At 49.9% G+C, this 16,389-nt stretch overlaps 1 protein-coding gene across 5 annotated transcripts in view; it reads left to right on the top strand.

Moving 5' to 3' along the window:
* DOP1B (DOP1 leucine zipper like protein B) overlaps window positions 1–16,389 on the top strand; it is a 111,443-nt gene that overhangs the window by 32,998 nt on the left and 62,056 nt on the right. For all 5 annotated transcript variants that reach the window (XR_006384953.1, XM_044250947.1, XM_044250946.1 and 2 more), the window contains exons 3-9: window positions 2,484–2,665; window positions 3,034–3,204; window positions 8,638–8,827; window positions 12,325–12,423; window positions 12,748–12,871; window positions 14,548–14,657; window positions 14,918–15,032. Coding sequence is in view for 4 of the 5 variants with exons in the window: in XM_044250947.1 (XP_044106882.1) it covers window positions 2,484–2,665; window positions 3,034–3,204; window positions 8,638–8,827; window positions 12,325–12,423; window positions 12,748–12,871; window positions 14,548–14,657; window positions 14,918–15,032 (991 nt within the window). In the remaining variant the exon portion in view is untranslated. The remainder of the gene's footprint in view (window positions 1–2,483; window positions 2,666–3,033; window positions 3,205–8,637; window positions 8,828–12,324; window positions 12,424–12,747; window positions 12,872–14,547; window positions 14,658–14,917; window positions 15,033–16,389) is intronic.

Genomic DNA, 16,389 nt, shown 5'->3' with positions numbered 1-16,389 from the left:
AGGCAAACGCTGGTGAGTCCCAGATGACCACCACGGTGAGTGTGCCCTGACTTTTCCACATCAAACAGCAGGAGTCCTTGGAATACGCTGAGCAATACCAGAGTGGGTGTAACTTAATAAGCAAGTGCGTGGGGGCGCCTGGGTGGCTCAGTTGGTTAGGCATCTAACTTCAGCTCAGATCATCATCTCAGGGTCCTAGGATCGAGCCCAGTGTCTGGCTCCATACGCAGCTAGAGTCTGCTTCTCCCTCTCCCCTCCCCTGGCTCATACTCTCTCTCTCTCTCAAATAAATAAAATCTTAGGGGAAAAAAATGCAAGTGCTTGATTTTGACAAAAACAGTTACTGCAGGTGAAGACAGAGGCCCTCTCTCCTGCTCTTGAATCCCCGGAGAAAGTCCACAGCCGCATAGATAAGCCAGTTGAGGCACAGACATGTTTTCTTCAGGACTGGCCGGCAATTGATACTCGTTGAAGCCTAGTGATCCTCATGTTGCTGTTCCACCTGCTTTTCTACGTGTTCAAAAACGTGCATAACAAAATGCAGTTTCCTGAACATTTGGCACATTCACGTCCCCTCCGCCAAAGCTATCTCACTTTGTTCTTATCCCCTGTTACAGCATGTGTTTTGGCTTACCTCAGGATTTGTTTTGACAGGAGCACATTTAAAAAAAAAATTATTTTGGGGGCACCTGGGTGGCTCAGTTGGTTAAGTGCCTGACTTTGGATTTCAGCTCAGGTCACGATCTCAGAGTTTGTGAGATTGAGCCCCATGTTGGTCTCCGTGCTCAGCATGGAGTCTGCTTGAGATTCTCTCTCTCCCCTTCTCTCGCTCTCAAATAAATAAATAAAATCTTAAAAGAAATTATTTTGTTGGCTTTCCTTTTGTTTTAAAATATGAGACTTTTATATATAATGTTTTAAGGTATTTCTGGATGACCTTTACTTATATGGGTTTTTTTCCGAGATACGGGTTTATTGAATTTGATAATTCAGTTAGACTACAGGCTTCTGATGAAAAAATATATTATTTTCCTTCCTTTCCTGTTACTTCCTGCATAAACTCAGTGCATGTGTTAGGGACAGGATCATTTTCTTTGATTATGAAGAAAAAGATATCATGGCCCTAAGACCATATGGCCCAGGGCCAGCGGTTGGTAGACACAGATGGAATGCAGTCGGCACATCTTCTGTTCTTCCAGAAGGCCTGCTTTGTTTTAGGCTCTGTGCAGAATGCTGAAAACCACAGAGGGGAAGGCAACAGACCCGGCCCTCAAGTTGCTCCCTGCCAGAGTCAGCCCCGAGCCGATAATCATTAGGACAGTGTTGTAAATCGGTGACAGATGTGCACATGGAGCCCAGGGCAGGAGGAACTAAACATGCAGGATGGCGCGCCCTGCCAGGGCGGGGACCATTCTGCCTCCAGGGAAGGGGACGCGCAGTCTCCTTGGGGAGGATTAGCCAGGTGGAAAGGAAGGAGGTTGGGCAGAGGGGCAGAGAGCACAGGCAGGACTCACACACGGATCTGTGTCGCTGCAGAGTTCGAAGCCAAGGTAGTAAGAGATGGGGGCAGGGGAGGCAAAGCGGGCAGGAGTCATGCCGTGGAGGCCTCTGAGTGGCTTTTTAAGACGCGTGGACTTCACCCTGTAGGCTTTGAGCAAATATTTGCCAGCTGTTCATAATGACAGACACTTTGTGTTACAAGATTGAGTCATGAGGAGCCACCCCGCCACAGCACTCTGCCCGCGGTCGCTTGAGGCTGTGCAGAACGGCCGTGACCCGTTCACTCTCCGGACCGGGTTCCTCAGCTACCGCAGGTACCCAGGCCGCTTCGGCGCAGACGAGGCTGGTCTCCGGCTGCTGAGGCCTGGCTCGGGAGCCCTGTGGCTGCATCCCGGCAGAGAGCGGCGTTTCTCCTGCGGGCCGGGGTCCTTCCACAGCAGGACCACCAGCTGCCGGAGATGCCTGGAGTCGTGACCGAGAGGGGAGCCCGCCTGTTTCTTCTGGGGCTGACCCCTCACTCAGAGCCCCCTGGCTGTGAAGCTGAGCTGGGGGAGCGATGGGGATACTTCAGACCTCTTCTTCTCCCCAGGCAGATTCCAAGGGCTTCCCCAGCATGCAGTCAGGGGTTGTCTTAGGGATGGGGGGGGTCACGTCCCCTGATATAGTCTGTGATCTGCTTGGCCTCATGTGTGGACAGGAGCCCTCTCCAGTACCCCGGTTTCCATGTGTGACCGAGGAGCAGGTCCGATGGTGAAAGGGTCTCCCTTGCTCTTGATCCTGGTGCCTGCCTCATCTCCAGTGTTGCTAGGGGCTTTGCTAATACCCATGGCCCCGGAGCCTGGCTCACGGCCCTCCTGGTGTTCCCTGCGCAGGCCCTCTGTCTTCCTTTTGCGTCTGCTCGTGTCTTTTCCAACCTCTGCAGGTTTACTTTACGTGGTAAATGTTGCTGCCTTCTTCCTCATGTTCTGCCTCCTGTTTTCCAGGCCCTTCAGAGTAACTTGAGATACTCCTTATTGCCAAAACGGCTCATTATCAGCAAGAGGTTAGCTCAGTGCTTGCATCCTGCCTTGCCCAGCGGTGTGCACCTAAAAGCCCTAGAAACCTATGAGATTATCTTCAAAATTGTGGGGACCAAATGGCTGGCCAAGGATTTGTTCCTCTACAGGTATAGTAGCTTCCCTACCATATTATGTTATTACCATATTACATTATTACCTGAATAACCATATTTCAGTTTGTAAGATAAGAAAATTGACAAAATAGGGAGTGGTGAGCAACAACTCATGGTCAGGATGCCAGCAGGAGATAAGCCGCGATCACCTCTGGAGCGCTTCCTCCCAGGCCTTTCTTTAAGTGTGTTCTGAACCTGCTGCCTCCTTACTGGACAGTCCGCTGTGACCATCCTGTGACAGGCAAGCGTCTGCAGCCCCAACGGCTGGCTGGCTGTTGTTGAAAGCTCCCTCTGCCTGGGTGATTGTTCCAAACTTCCAATTCTGTGTCTCATTTACCCCTCCTCTCTCTTCTTTCCCAAAGCTGTGGGCTGTTTCCTCTTCTGGCGAACGCGGCCATGTCCGTGAGGCCCGTGCTGCTCGGCCTGTATGAGAAATACTTTCTCCCGCTGCAGAAGCTGCTCCTGCCCAGTCTCCAGGCCTTCATTGTGGGCCTGCTGCCCGGCCTGGAGGAGGGCTCCGAGATCTACGACAGGTGGGTCTCATCCGGCTCTGCGGCTTGCGTGTGATGCCGCCACTTTGGGAGAAGCAGGGAAGGAGGTACAGAGGGAAAGGCACGGAAGTCAGCTTGATGCTTGTCATTGCTGTGCTGGTCCCCAATTGACCAAATACTGTGTCGTCCTGGGAATTGCCTCTGGTCACGGGTGAGAGAAAGTGAGAAGGTTTCCCAGAGTCGCGTGGTCAGTGAGTGGCAGAGCAGGGATCCTAAGCCACATGGGTCAGGTTCCGAAGTCTTCGTTGTTCCCATCACACTAGGCTGCCTCTTAGTCAAGGCAGAGCCACGCTTCACTGATGGCTGGGGCTTGCAAAGGCGATGCTGAGCAGAATAGCTTGACAAGTTTCAGTAGTACTTTGCATTAATTTGTAAAGCTCGTACACATAAAAGTTCATGCAGGGGTAATTTTTGGTCATGCTTAGGAGCAGAAGAAAGCATAATTCCATTCAGACTACTGGGTATACACAGTATCCTGTTTCTCTGGGGAATTATCACATAAGAGCTCCCTCCCATCATATTAACCATTCTGAGTGCTGTGATTCACCTCTGTTACTAGGACCTGCTTTAAGAACCCATGTGCAGCCTGTCTGGGAGGCAGAAACCTCTTTGCTTGCAGAAGTTTCCGTCTGATGACACCATTCCAGAGGCCCCAGCCACACTGCCTTTGTCTGCCATGTCATCTGTGACCGGAGGGTGTGGGGGGCCGGGGTGGAATGCAGGAATCAATCTGAGTTCTGTTTGCAGATCTCCCCTAATTCAGAGAAGTCAGAGAATGAGAGTGGTTTGAGGGATCGTGGCTAGTGACCACAGGTATGTTTAGGTCATGAGCACTTGTGGTAGAATTTGATAAACCTAACCAAAAATTTGTACTTCGAACGTTTCAGGCTTTCACATAAAGCGTGTTGTGGCTTCCCGCTTCCCAGTGAAGAGTCCACCTTTGAAGTGGGTGGGGTGGGTAGGAGGCACTTCCTCAGGAGGCAGAGTCTGTGTCCCTTCTGTTGTAAGCCCTATGGCCGCACGCAGGATTGGTAGGTGTGCGGAGGGCATGAAGGGAAGGTCATGTAGGAGTCGGCGAGAGGACCCTTACCAGCTCTGTCTCTTGACTTCTAGTCCCAGGCTATTCCTAGAAGTTCTGGCCCATTCCTCATTCCCAGACAGATCCGTGTATGTGTGTATATGAATGTTTTTTCCATCATCTGACAGATGAACACATCAGTTCCCAAACTGTATTGCAGTTTCTTTTTAATTTGTAAGAATGAATCACGCCAGAAGAATGTAAATAGTTGGGGTGTTTTTATGCGTTCTCTTAGTTGATCAATGAGGGTTCGATGGAACAGTTGCTAAAGTTGCTTCACTTGGATTTTTTTTTGACGAGATTTCTTGACATTGAACCAAGAGCTGAGTAGAGCTGCATGAATCACCGAGTAGATGGAGCCATGAGAGAAAAGCAGGCCCCGTGTCTGCAGCGCCCCAAAGCTGTTCGTTATCAGCTCTCCGAGGTGGATGCTGGTTGAGGGTTCTAGATCTCTGAGTGGGTGTGTTTGGGCACAGTGACTGGGATGACTGCTCCAGAGTCTTTGGTCTCTGTGTCCGCGTTACTTTGAGAGAAGTCAGAGCTCTTTCTTCCCCTAAGTGCTCAGGAGCAAAGGCAGACACCCCCAGCAAACCGTGTGCAGGATGGGAGAGGGGCAAAGGGAGGGACCTGATGTCCGCACCGGCAGCAAACGCAGAGGACTGAGTTAGGCCCAGTGACTCACAGGTTCCTGGAGTTGTTCCTGGCTAGTGTGTGTCTGTGAACCCTAAGAACGGAAACTCTGGCCAGTGTTAGGACTAATGCTTCACCCTGGCTTTCTAACCCTTGTGTGCCTGCAGGGATCCTGGCCAGACTGTCGTCTTTAAAGTGCCCATGAAGTAGCTTCACAGCTGTGTTTTGCTGCACTGATGAAGCAGGAGTAGTGGGGAGAAAGTACCGTAAAGTACCAAATCCTCTCCTGAGGATTTGGGGGAAAGGGGACTATTCTCAGAGGTCTGTACGCAAGCAAAAGTGTGAGTCAGCAATTCTCAGCTGACATAATTTGTGTCCCCCAGGGACATTTGGCATCTTTCTTTTGGCTGTTACCAGGGGGTAGAAAAGGTGCCGCTGGCATTTAGCACTAAGATTCCCTGCAGTGACGTGATTGTCCCTATGATGAAGGCTTATCTGGCTTCCAAGTCCATCCTGTCTGGGTTGAGAAAACCTGAATTAAATAGTTGAAATAGTTGAAACATACATATGTATCTTTAAGATGATTTATTTTAGAGAGAGAGAGGGCACACGGACGTTCAAGGGTGCAGGGGGAGGGGCAGAGGGAGAGAGAGAATCTCAAGCAGACACCCGCTGAGCCCGGAGCCCAGCGTAGGCCTGGATCCCAGGACCCTGAGATTGTGACCTGAGGTGAAATCAAGAGTCAGATGTTTAACTGACTGAGCCACGCAGGCACCTAGAAACATATTTAGTGACCTTTCTTGTGGTCGATTCCAGACAGCATGATGAGCTCTGCTGGTTCTAGAATTTTTATGCCCCTCTGGGCACGGACCTGACCTGTGGTGGGACAGGATGCTGTTGTCAATGTTGAGCTCATTTGGACACTCATGCCTAAAGCTCTGTTTTAGCTCTTTGTCCAGTGACCGTTTGGCTTTCCAGGACTGTCCACCAGGCAAGTGGCTACAGGGCCAGAGTTGTGTTCATGGCAGGCAGTGCGTGTCCCTTGCTCTCTGTTGACTAGAGGAGAGCGTGACGGTGTCTGAGGAAGCTGGTGTTCGCAGGAGGCCGGAGCCTGCCAGCCACGGTGGGACAGGGCAGGTGGAAACAGGAGGGGTTTGGAGGTTGCTGGTTGATTCTGAATAGGAAAGATTCGAGCCCTGGGCTCTGCTAATTTTGGAATCTTGGAGCTTCACATCTGAGATGGTAAGAGTAATTCTTAGTTAATCGTTACTTGACTCATCCGGGTTATCTTCTCTCCACTGTGCTCTCCATAGCCAAGTCTCGTCATAATTGCCCTTTTGTGAACCACAGCATCATTCAGGCTTTAATATCAATTTGTTTTAGGATAAAATGAGACTTAAGCTGCATTTTTTAAATAAAGAAAACTAGCCGGTGCGCTCTGAATATTGAAGGGATAGCTGAGATTTCTTGTCTGTGGAACAGCTCGTGGCCAGTGTTCCATGGAACTGACTTTGGGAATACACTGTTCTGAGCAAAGGGAGACGTGATATTGCGTTCATTGTCGTGTTTGCGGTGGGTTTTATCTAAGCATCAGCCTTCCCTTGAGAGGGATCCTGGAGAGAGGGAAGCACTCCTGGGGGCCTTCTCAGTTAATCTCCTTCTTTAGGAATCTGCCTACCCTGGGGACATCCTGTCTGCCCAGGGGACAGTGACCCACAGGCCCCACCTTCTACACCTCCGCTGTTTCTGGAGCTGGGTGCGACAAGCTGTATTTGTTTGCTCAGCCTCAGTAGGAGGGCAGTCTGTATCTTTAGCCACTAAACCCTTCTGTGTGTGTTTCCTAAACATTTGGCTGTTAACTCATGCCTCTTCAGGGTTTTTTTTTTGTTTGTTTGTTTTCTGTAAAGATGATACTGTGCATCATTTGCACAGTAAAATTCAAGTATTTTATGAGACAAAAAAGTTTAGACTAGTTTTAAAGAGAACAAAATTCGCTTTTAATGTAAAAAGGTAGGGGCGCCTGGGTGGTTCAGTCGGTTAAGTGCCTTACTCTTGATTTCAACTTAGGTCATGATCTCAGGGTCATGAGATCGAGCCCTGCATTGGGCTCCATGCTCAATGGGGAGTCTGCTTGAGGTTCTCGCTCTCTCCCTCTGCCCCTCACCCTTCACGTGTGTGCATACACGATCTCTCTGATAAATCAATCTTGGGATGCCTAGGTGGCTCCGTTGGCTAAGTGGCTGCCTTCAGCTCAGGTCATGACCCTAGGGTCCTAGGATTAAGTCCCCCATTGGGCTCCTTGCTCAGCAGGGAGCCTGCTTCTCCCTCGGCCTGCTGCTCCCCCTGATTGTGCTCTCTCTGGCAAAAATTTTAAATAAATAAAAATAAATAAGTCTTAAAAAAAAATGATAGTAGATAATTTTTTTGTACGAAAAATCTTTGTATACCCTGGACCGATAATTGAAAAGTAAGCCGGACACGATTTGAGTCATAATAAAGGGGAAAGGGTGGCATTCACTTCACAATGTTTTTGCACGCCAGCTGCATGTCTGCCAATCATCTGGAGTAAGGACGCGTCAGCAGACAGCGCAGACCCACCGGTCATGGCCGGCTGTGGGGCCCGAGCACTGACTGTTTGCCTGTGCGGAGTTTTACACGAGACCCTCTGGCCCTGCTCAGAACGTCTTCCCCTCACTTCTGGATCCCACAGCCGACAGCTAACATGCACACAGTAAACTCGTCCTAGGGACCACGGCCAGGAAGCACACACAGGATTTGGACGACAGAGGCCTTACTCCAGGAACCCGGGTAGCCCACTGCGTCACACTGGCCTGTTCCTTCTGTGATGTTTGTGTGTCTTCTTTGCAGATAGGAGATGTGAGGGATGGAATTCTTTTGGAATTGAGTTCGTCCACTCATTCAGTGAAAGACCTTTGTGGGAGTTTGCCTCTGCTGTTTTACTGTCAGGAGCTATCATTGGCCTGGCAAAGCCATTTTCCTTATTGACAGGGAAGGTGCCCTCGTCAGCTGCACACAGGCCACGGGGCGGGGGTGGGGTTGCAGGGAGGGGCGGCCTGGCCTTGGTCAGTATCTGTGGAAAGAACAAGCCCGGACCTGCTGATGACGATGGACGTGAAGTTGCTGATGGCAGGTCAAGGGAGAGAGACCCAGATAGAGACCCAGATAGAGATAAGGGACAAAGAAACATCAGGCATCAGCAGAACTTTCCAGAGCGGAAGTCAACATAGGGGTGTGCTGTGGGCAGAGTGACAGGCTTTATGGAATTTGTGTCGGATGGGGGGCCCAGGCGAATGCTGTCCCCCGTGCTTGTGAAGTCACATGTCCCCGGCTGTGCCCAGGTGGGGGGACTTTATTAGCACCTACGTCTCCAGTCAGTCGCACCAACCTCTTGGGGCGTCCCCTCCTCCGAGCCCCGCAGAGCCACAGCGAGGCCGTGGAGAGGGATGGATCTCTCTGTGCCGTGGGGACACGACCGGCCGGATGCTTCCCGTGAACTGCGAAGCCGAACCTCTCGTTTGTTTTAGCAAACTCCATTTCCGTGACTGCCGGCAGGTGGACAGGACAGAAAGGCGAGAGATGGCAGCCACGCAGAATGATGAGGAAACGGGCTTTCACAGCGGGGGGAGAGCCGAGTGAGCGGTGGCTGCTGGGACCAAGCCCTTACAGTCTGTATCTCTTGTCCACAGAACAGATGCTCTGCTCCTGAGGCTGTCCCTGGTGGTCGGCAAAGAGGTGTTTTACGCCGCCCTTTGGGGGAGCGTCCTGGTGAGCCCGGCCATCCGCCTTCCCGCCTCGCTCTTTGTGGTGGGCCACATCAGCAGGGACTCGCCGGGCAAGGAGCAGAAGTACATGCTGGGGACGGATTACCAGCTCACGGTGGGTGCTTTGCTCCTCACGGGGCCGGCTTCCGTGTGCACCAGCTGTCAGCTGGGGCTGCAAAGGGGCACCAGTGGAGAGCAGCAGGGCAATAGAGGTGTTCTAGGCATCAGAGTATGTGCGCTTAGCTGCCGAGCAAGACGAGGCGTCCGTATGCAGGATAAACCCCGGACTGGGGTGTTTATTTTTCACATATGCATTAACAATTTACATATACAGATACATGTTTGCCCCTAAAAAGGGCCCTTCTGGAGGCCCCGCCAGTACGGTTGCGGGGTGCCCCAGGGGCCTTGCAGAGTCTGCCGCTTTAGCTATAACCTTGCTTCCTCCGTGGCCTTTGTCACACAGCCCACTGTCTGCTCATCTCCTTCCCTGCTCCCCGGTCACTGTCTCTCAGTCCTGCTCCAGCTGTCATCCTCTCCTCTCTCAAGTCTAGATTGTCAGGGCCCTTCCGGTGTCCATCCTCAGGCCCTTTGGAGGGCTGCTTGCTTCCCTGGCAAGGCCAACCCTTCTCATGACCCTGCTGGATCTTTCTCTTCTCCCCAAACTTCCATCCTGTGTGTCTAATGGCCTGCAGTCTTTCGCCCCCTAGTGGTAAACCCTAACAGCTTGTGTCTCTCCATTTCCACGGCCTTTCTTCCTTCAGTTTCAGATGCTCGCTTGGACTTTGCCATAATTCTCCGACAGGCTCCTCCCCAACCCGTCCTCTGCCCATCCAGGCTTTTTTGTTTTTAATCACTCTTAGCTCTTTGCTTTCGCTCCTATCTATACTGTGCTTGAAAATATCTGGATTCCTCTTGCCTACAGATAAAGTTCAAACTTGAGAGTATTTTTTTCAAATTATTTCTATTCACATATAATGTATTGTTTGCCCCAGGGGTACAGGTCTGTGAATCATCGGGCTTGTGCATTTGCATAGCGCTCCCCATAGCACATACCCTCCCGAATGTCTATAACCCAGCCACCCTCTATCTTAAGTCCACTCCCAACCTACCCATGCCTTGCCCTCCCTTCAGGCCTTCTGCCCTCCCGAAGGGTCTGCCCAGGCGCGCCTGTAGGTCTGTGAGGCCCCCTTGCTCCTTGCACTCACCTCCCATCTCTTCTCCGTCATCTCCACACACATCTTCCCGGTCCTTCGAGCTCAGCCTTCTCACAGAGTTTTGTTGTTTCCCCCAGTTGGAAGATCTTTCCCTCCCCTCTTCAGAATTCTCATAGCTTTTTATTAGCATTTTTCTTACGGCTCTTCTGTATCCTGTGTCTCTACGCTTGGAAAAGACACAAAATGTGTATTGAATTGGTTTAGAATCCATTTAACAGAATGTCTTTGGAGTTTCAGGTTAGCCAGAAGTTCCTTTTGGAACCGAAAGACATTCCTTTCTAGGATCATGGAAGTTGAGGTCTTAGAACCTCACCCTCTGGTCCAAGCCCCTCCAGATCTCAGCTGGAACATGCGAGGCCCGCAGCTAACCGACTCTCCGGTGTCGCACTGGCCATTTCCTGCCTCCTTGGGGGCTTCTGGGTATCACCTCAAACTGGCCCGCGTATGCGGCAGGCCCGGAGAGACCAAGGAGGCGGCCGGCCGCTCCAGATCCATAGGCAGCCAGTCAAATAAGCAAGAGAACTAGAGAGGCTTGTCTTGGGTGGCCCCAGGTCCAGTAGAGCTGCACGTCTGTTCTGAAGAAAAGATTCACAGCAGCCGTACCCTCAGTTTTAAAGGGGAAAAAAACATTTTACTGATACTATAAAAATCTAATTGAAACAGAAGAAAAGGGACATCTGTGCACAGGTGAGGGCAGTAGTAAGCAGTAAAGGAGAGTAAGACAGAGTTCCATCAAATTGGGTCCTTACCGCAGCCGGCCTCTCTAGCTGGGGAAGGCCTGTAGAGCCAGCCAGGCCGGAGTCCCGGTGGAGAGGCCCGGGCGGAGCGTCCCCCCCTCAGCTGGGACTTCCAACTGACCATCCCCATAGGGCAGGTGACGGGGTCTGAAGTTAAACAATTATTCACCTCCGTACAGTTTGGAGCGAGCTGCATTCCTGTTATCATGTCTTTACATCTTCAAGGAGCCTGGGCTGGGTGTTTGCCTCCCCTTCCAGATTCCATTCTGGGGGACCACCCCAGCCTGGAGCAGGAGGGGATGCAAAGCAAATTTCATAGTTCTTGGCGTCCAGACCAGAAGGGCCAGTTCTGACTGGGAGGCCAGCGGATGTCCACTAACCAGGATCCCCGGGTCACCTATGCGGCAGGAGTCTCAAACACATTTTTTGACCTACCTGTGTATGTGCAGGTCAGGGTGGCTGGTTATGCAGGACAAATCCCAGTGATGAAGTTCTAGAACCTAGGTGAGGTTCGGTGGGCTGAGATCCGGAGCCGATGACCAAGAAAGATCGGTGGGCTGAGGTCCGGAGCCGATGACCAAGAAAGAATTCTGGAGACCTCTTTGGTGCAAAATGGTGGTTTATTAAAGCATGGGGACAGGACCCGTGGGCAGAAAGAGCTGCTGTCCCGGGTTGTGAGGGATGGCAGGTTATGTGCCTTGCGGTTTGGGGAAGGGGAGGGGAAGGGAGGTTTCATCGAGTTTTCATATGCTAAAGAGGGTCTACAAGGTGCCCAGATACCGGAGGCCTTGAGGCTTGATCAATGTTGTCTTTAGGCCAGCCATTAACATCAAGATAGTTGGGAGATTGTCGTAAACAATCGACATCAATTGTCTTTGTTAGTGAGATTTAGATTTAGAAGAGATTTAACTGTATTTACATTCCCTTCAACCTCGGCCTCCTTCAGTTTTGTTTATGGTGGGGAAGGTGACTTTAGGGTTTGAGGAACTCAGCTATTTGCCTCTGGCTATTGATTTGTAAATCAAGGGAGACTCCTGTCTTGTAGGATTGTGATTTCTGCAAGTTAACTATTTGTTTCTTGCTTAGGGCAGCCAGGGGTGCCAGAGGAGTGTCACACACATTACCGAGGGGAGCGGGTGGAGAGGGGGTGCAAGGTGCCAGCTTTTGCTTTGTCCTCAGCCAGCCTCCTGCTCCCTCATCACCAGAAACCTCTGTCCATACAATTCCTCACCCACCTGCCAAATCTTAAAAGTCTACATAGCGGCCTTAATCGGGCTCAGTAACGTATACCGCGTGTACCGCGCAGGTGTTCTCCACACCACATCTCTGTGGCAAGGCTGTGTCCCTTGGTAACTTGAGCGGGCAAGGCAAGCAGAGTGCACATTCCAGGGCCTGGGAGGAGGTGAGGCGCTGCCAGCTCCACAGATCAGCCAGGTCACGTCTTGTCCATGACCTTCTCCAGCACGAGTTGCCCCCCAGGGTCTAGGGCTGGGACCCTCATTCCCCACATTTACGCCTGACTGTTCAGTTCCTGGCTTCACACAGTGGTTTCAAGGTTCCCAGTAGAAGTTACTCTCATTTCTGTGACTGTAAGCAGTAGCCTGCCAAGTACTACTAAATGTCTGGGGAGTGAAATGTTCATGCTGTCTTATCGTTTACAGGTAAAGTCTCTGTGTGCCTCACTGTTGGACTCAAATGTCCTGGTGCAAAGAAATAACCTGGAAATTGTTCTGTTCTTCTTTCCATTTTATACCTGTCTGGTAAGTCATCTGTGTTCTTCCGCGGAAGTCACTGGTGTTTCCTGAGGACATGGGGCAGGTGGGTTGGACCCCAGAGCCACTTGGTGATCACCGTTTGCTTTCAGCCAAAACAATTTTTCAGTCCTTGTTCCTTTTTGTGAGGAGGATGTTTCCGTAGCAAAAACTGCATGCTTCTGGCCTTGGGCACTGCAAAGAACCAACTCCTTCTGAGAACTTTCTTTTTAAGATAAAGCTTTGTAGACTGGTAAGGGGGACCACGTGTCCAAAAGCCAGTACTCTGTTCCATCATCCCTTTGCGGTAACGTGTTCTCTGTCCTCCAACAGGATTCCAGTGAGAGAGCCATTCCTCTGCTCAGATCGGACCTCGTGCAGATCCTGTCAGCGGCCACCCAGACCCTACTGAGGAGAGACATGTCTCTGAACAGAAGACTTTATGCGTGGTTACTAGGTCCTGAGCAGTATCCAATAAGTGAAAGTCAAAATTAACATGAATCCTTTTAGTGCTGATTTTTGGAACAAGTTTCAATCTTGGTGATAACATTTCTGAGTCATAAGATACGGAAAGATAACACGCTGATTAAATAGGGCCTGGTCGGCTGAGTTCTGCCTGCACTGTAGCTTGGCTTATGTTACAGGTATTACACTTAAAAACAGGGACGTGAGTAAATGGGATATCTATTGAATATTGAACATTGAATCCCATTTTAAGAAGCTTGAAATACCACCAAAAAAAAAAAAAGAATCTGTAGCTAAACCTTATTCAAGTAGAAGCCTGTTGCTGTAAAAAAGTCTCATGGGTTTGGGGGTGTGAGAGAAGACCCACAAATGTTACAGATTTTGTGTAAAAGGATGTTTGGCCTGGATGGGAATGTCTGTGGCATTGACATTAAGTGTTGGAAGACATTTGGATGACTTAAGGGGAGAGCTTGAGAACCCAGGCTTCTATTTCTGCAGACAGCCTGTAAACTTGTAGGATAAGAGCCCCTGACTGTTGGTTGGAAGTCTTCATAGGGACAAGAGTCCAGGAAACCACAGGGCTAGGAGGCGAGCACTTTTTGAATTTTATAAATTCCCACGTTCATGTTCCTGAGCAAAAGTGGTATACAAAGCGACCATGAAAGGACTCCAAGCTTTTTTTCTTTTTAAAGAGGAGTTTTGGGTTCACATCGAACCTAAGAGGAAGGTACAGAGAGTTCCCAGCTTCCCCCAGGTTCTCCCTTCCCCCACCAGGGCGGCACATTTGTCATAGTCGATGAGGCAGCGCAGGCCCGTCATCACCCAGACTCTGGCTTCCATCAGGGCTCGCTCTTGCTGGTGTGCTTTCTGTGGGTGTAGACAGATGTGCGAGGGCATGTGTCCACCAGGACAGCATCCACGCAAAGTAGTCTTACTGCCCTAAAAAATCTTCTGCTTCACCAACTTTATAACCCTCAACATGGGGGTCTTCTCACACCAGACTCAGTAAGTTCTCTCTACCCTTTCTTTCCTCTGTTCTCCCTAGATACAGAACTTTCAGAACCCATTGCATAGAAGTTTATGAAGGATTTCAAGAAGAATATTTACAGGCTCTTTAAGCATTTTTATCAAAAGGATGATTTTACTAAATGATCAGCTCTGTTCTGGTTGACCTTGACTTGCTGTGTATAGAGAGGACCCGGGATCCAAGTCCAGTGCTGAGTCTGGCCTGTTAGCCTCAGCCTCAGAGCCCACGCTCTCCCCTCATACCATGAGTTGCCCTCCCTTGCCCCAAAGACCTGCAGACTTCCCCAAAGCTCAAAATAAGGGCATATATATGAGAACAGCTTGGTTTCACATACTGTCATACAGACGCTGGTGTTAAAAACTGATCCTCATGCCTTTAGATCTTTGTAATCAGATTATCAAAGACACCGAGGGTGCATTCTCAGGACAAACTAAATTGATGCCTATTGAAGTGGAGTCCTTAGTACCCCCACATTTTTCTCAAAAGAAGAAAATGTGACTTAGTCTTGCCAGATTGGAATTTGGTTTTCTGTTGGAGGAATTCTATTTTTAAAAATGCTGGAGCATGAGACCTTTGCGCAGGATTATGTACTTTAAAATTTTAGATCTTGTTAACAGCTCATGATCCTTGTTCTTTTATAGGTTCAGATATTAAAGGGAACACCATCGTGCCAGAATCCGAGCTCTCAAATTCTTACGAAGACCAGTCCTCGTATTTTTTTGAAAGATATTCCAAGGATCTTTTAGTTGAGGTAAAGGAGCCTTTCTGCAAAGTAGATCCCGGTCTAGAACATTCCTGGTCATGATTCCTCTGTGAATGATGGGCAGGACCTCAGAGCAGACATGGGGCATGTCCTGGATCCACGGTGGGGAAACCTTTTCTGTGCTCCTTCCGTGCCGCTTGACTGGTTTTCTCTCTATCCCAGAGTTTTTACAAGTAGAACAACCAGTAATGTCAAACTGTGCTGTGTACAATATCCTGATCTGTGGCTTTAAAAACAAAACAAAACAGGGTCTAGCTGAAATACTGCACCAGAAGTTCTCAGACGCCGACGTAGAGGAACGTCACCACGCGTACCTGAAGCCATTCCGAGTCCTCGTCAGTCTGCTCGACAAGCCGGAAATAGGTAACGTGCGAAGCGCGGTCACCGTCATGAGCTCGATGTGGATTGCCTGTGCGAGACACATCAGCATGTTATTTAGAGTGTGATTCCATCAGAGCTTCCAAATCTTGAAGTACTTCAGCCCGGTTATGTGCTCAGTGGCCATATCTAGGCACCACTTACGAGTTTTGCACAATAACGTGAGCACTTTTGTTAGAGAAATCCTTTGAGCTCCTACTATGCACATTTTGACGTGTGCGAACAGAGCATATACTGTACTGACTTAGCGAGAATGTTCCTTCTGTCAAATATCAGGCTTCAAGTGAGCTTTGATTTTATTTTCAAGAGAGTAGGAGGCCCTCCTCCCTCTTTTTGCCTTGTGAACCGGGGCAGGCACTTCTGCCATGTGGGCCTCAGGCTGTTCCTCTGCCAAATGAACAGAGCTGAACTAGACTCGGTTTCCTAAAGGGTCTCCTGATACACACTGTGGTCCTGTGAGCCTCAGCTGAAAAAATGACCTTCTCTTCTTTGCTTAAAGAGTAGAAATTGCTCCGATATCCATTCACAGTAAGATCTTAATATCCAAAGTGCCTGGGTAGCTCAGTCAGGTAGGTGTCTGCCTTCCACTCAAGCCATGATCCCGGGGCCTAGGATCGAGCCCCACAGCGGACTCCCTGCTCAGCGGGGAGCATGCTTCTCCCTCTCCCCTTGTTTCCCTCCCCTGCTCATGCTCGTGTGCTCTCTCTCTGCCAAATAAATAAAATCTATAAAAAAAAAATTAAAGATCTTAATATCCAGTCACTTGAACACCATAATGGGTCTCTACCTTCTCCATAGGATTTTAAGATTTTTTTTGTTATTTATTTATTTTTTAAAAAGATTTTATTTATTTATTTGACAGAGAGAGAGAGATCACAAGTAGGCAGAGAGGCAGGCAGAGAGAGAGAGAGAGGGAAGCAGGCTCCCCGCTGAGCAGAGAGCCTGATGCGGGACTCGATCCCAGGACCCTGAGATCATGACCTGAGCTGAAGGCAGCGGCTTAATCCACTGAGCCATCCAGGCACCCTGTTATTGTTTGTTTTTAAAGATTTTATTTGAGAGAGCAAGAGAGCACAGGTGTGGGGAGGGGCACAGGGAGAAGGAGAAGCACACGTGGGGCTCGATCCTAGGACCCTGGGATGAGCTGAAGGCAGATGCTTGACTGACTGAGCCACCCAGGAGCCCTGAGATTTCAAGTTTGATGCTGTCGTCTGAGCGCTCAGGATTTGTACACTGCCTGGTTGCTGTTTGCAGAGAACAAGAATCCAGGGCTTTATTGAGGTCCCTTCTCCCTCTACTCTTGGGGTGGAGGTTGGAGACCGTTTATTCATTCAGGGACAGG

Source organism: Neovison vison, chromosome 6, assembly GCF_020171115.1.
Source record: "Neovison vison isolate M4711 chromosome 6, ASM_NN_V1, whole genome shotgun sequence".
NCBI lineage: Eukaryota > Metazoa > Chordata > Mammalia > Carnivora > Mustelidae > Neogale > Neogale vison.
This window is presented reverse-complemented; position numbering and strand designations above follow the sequence as displayed.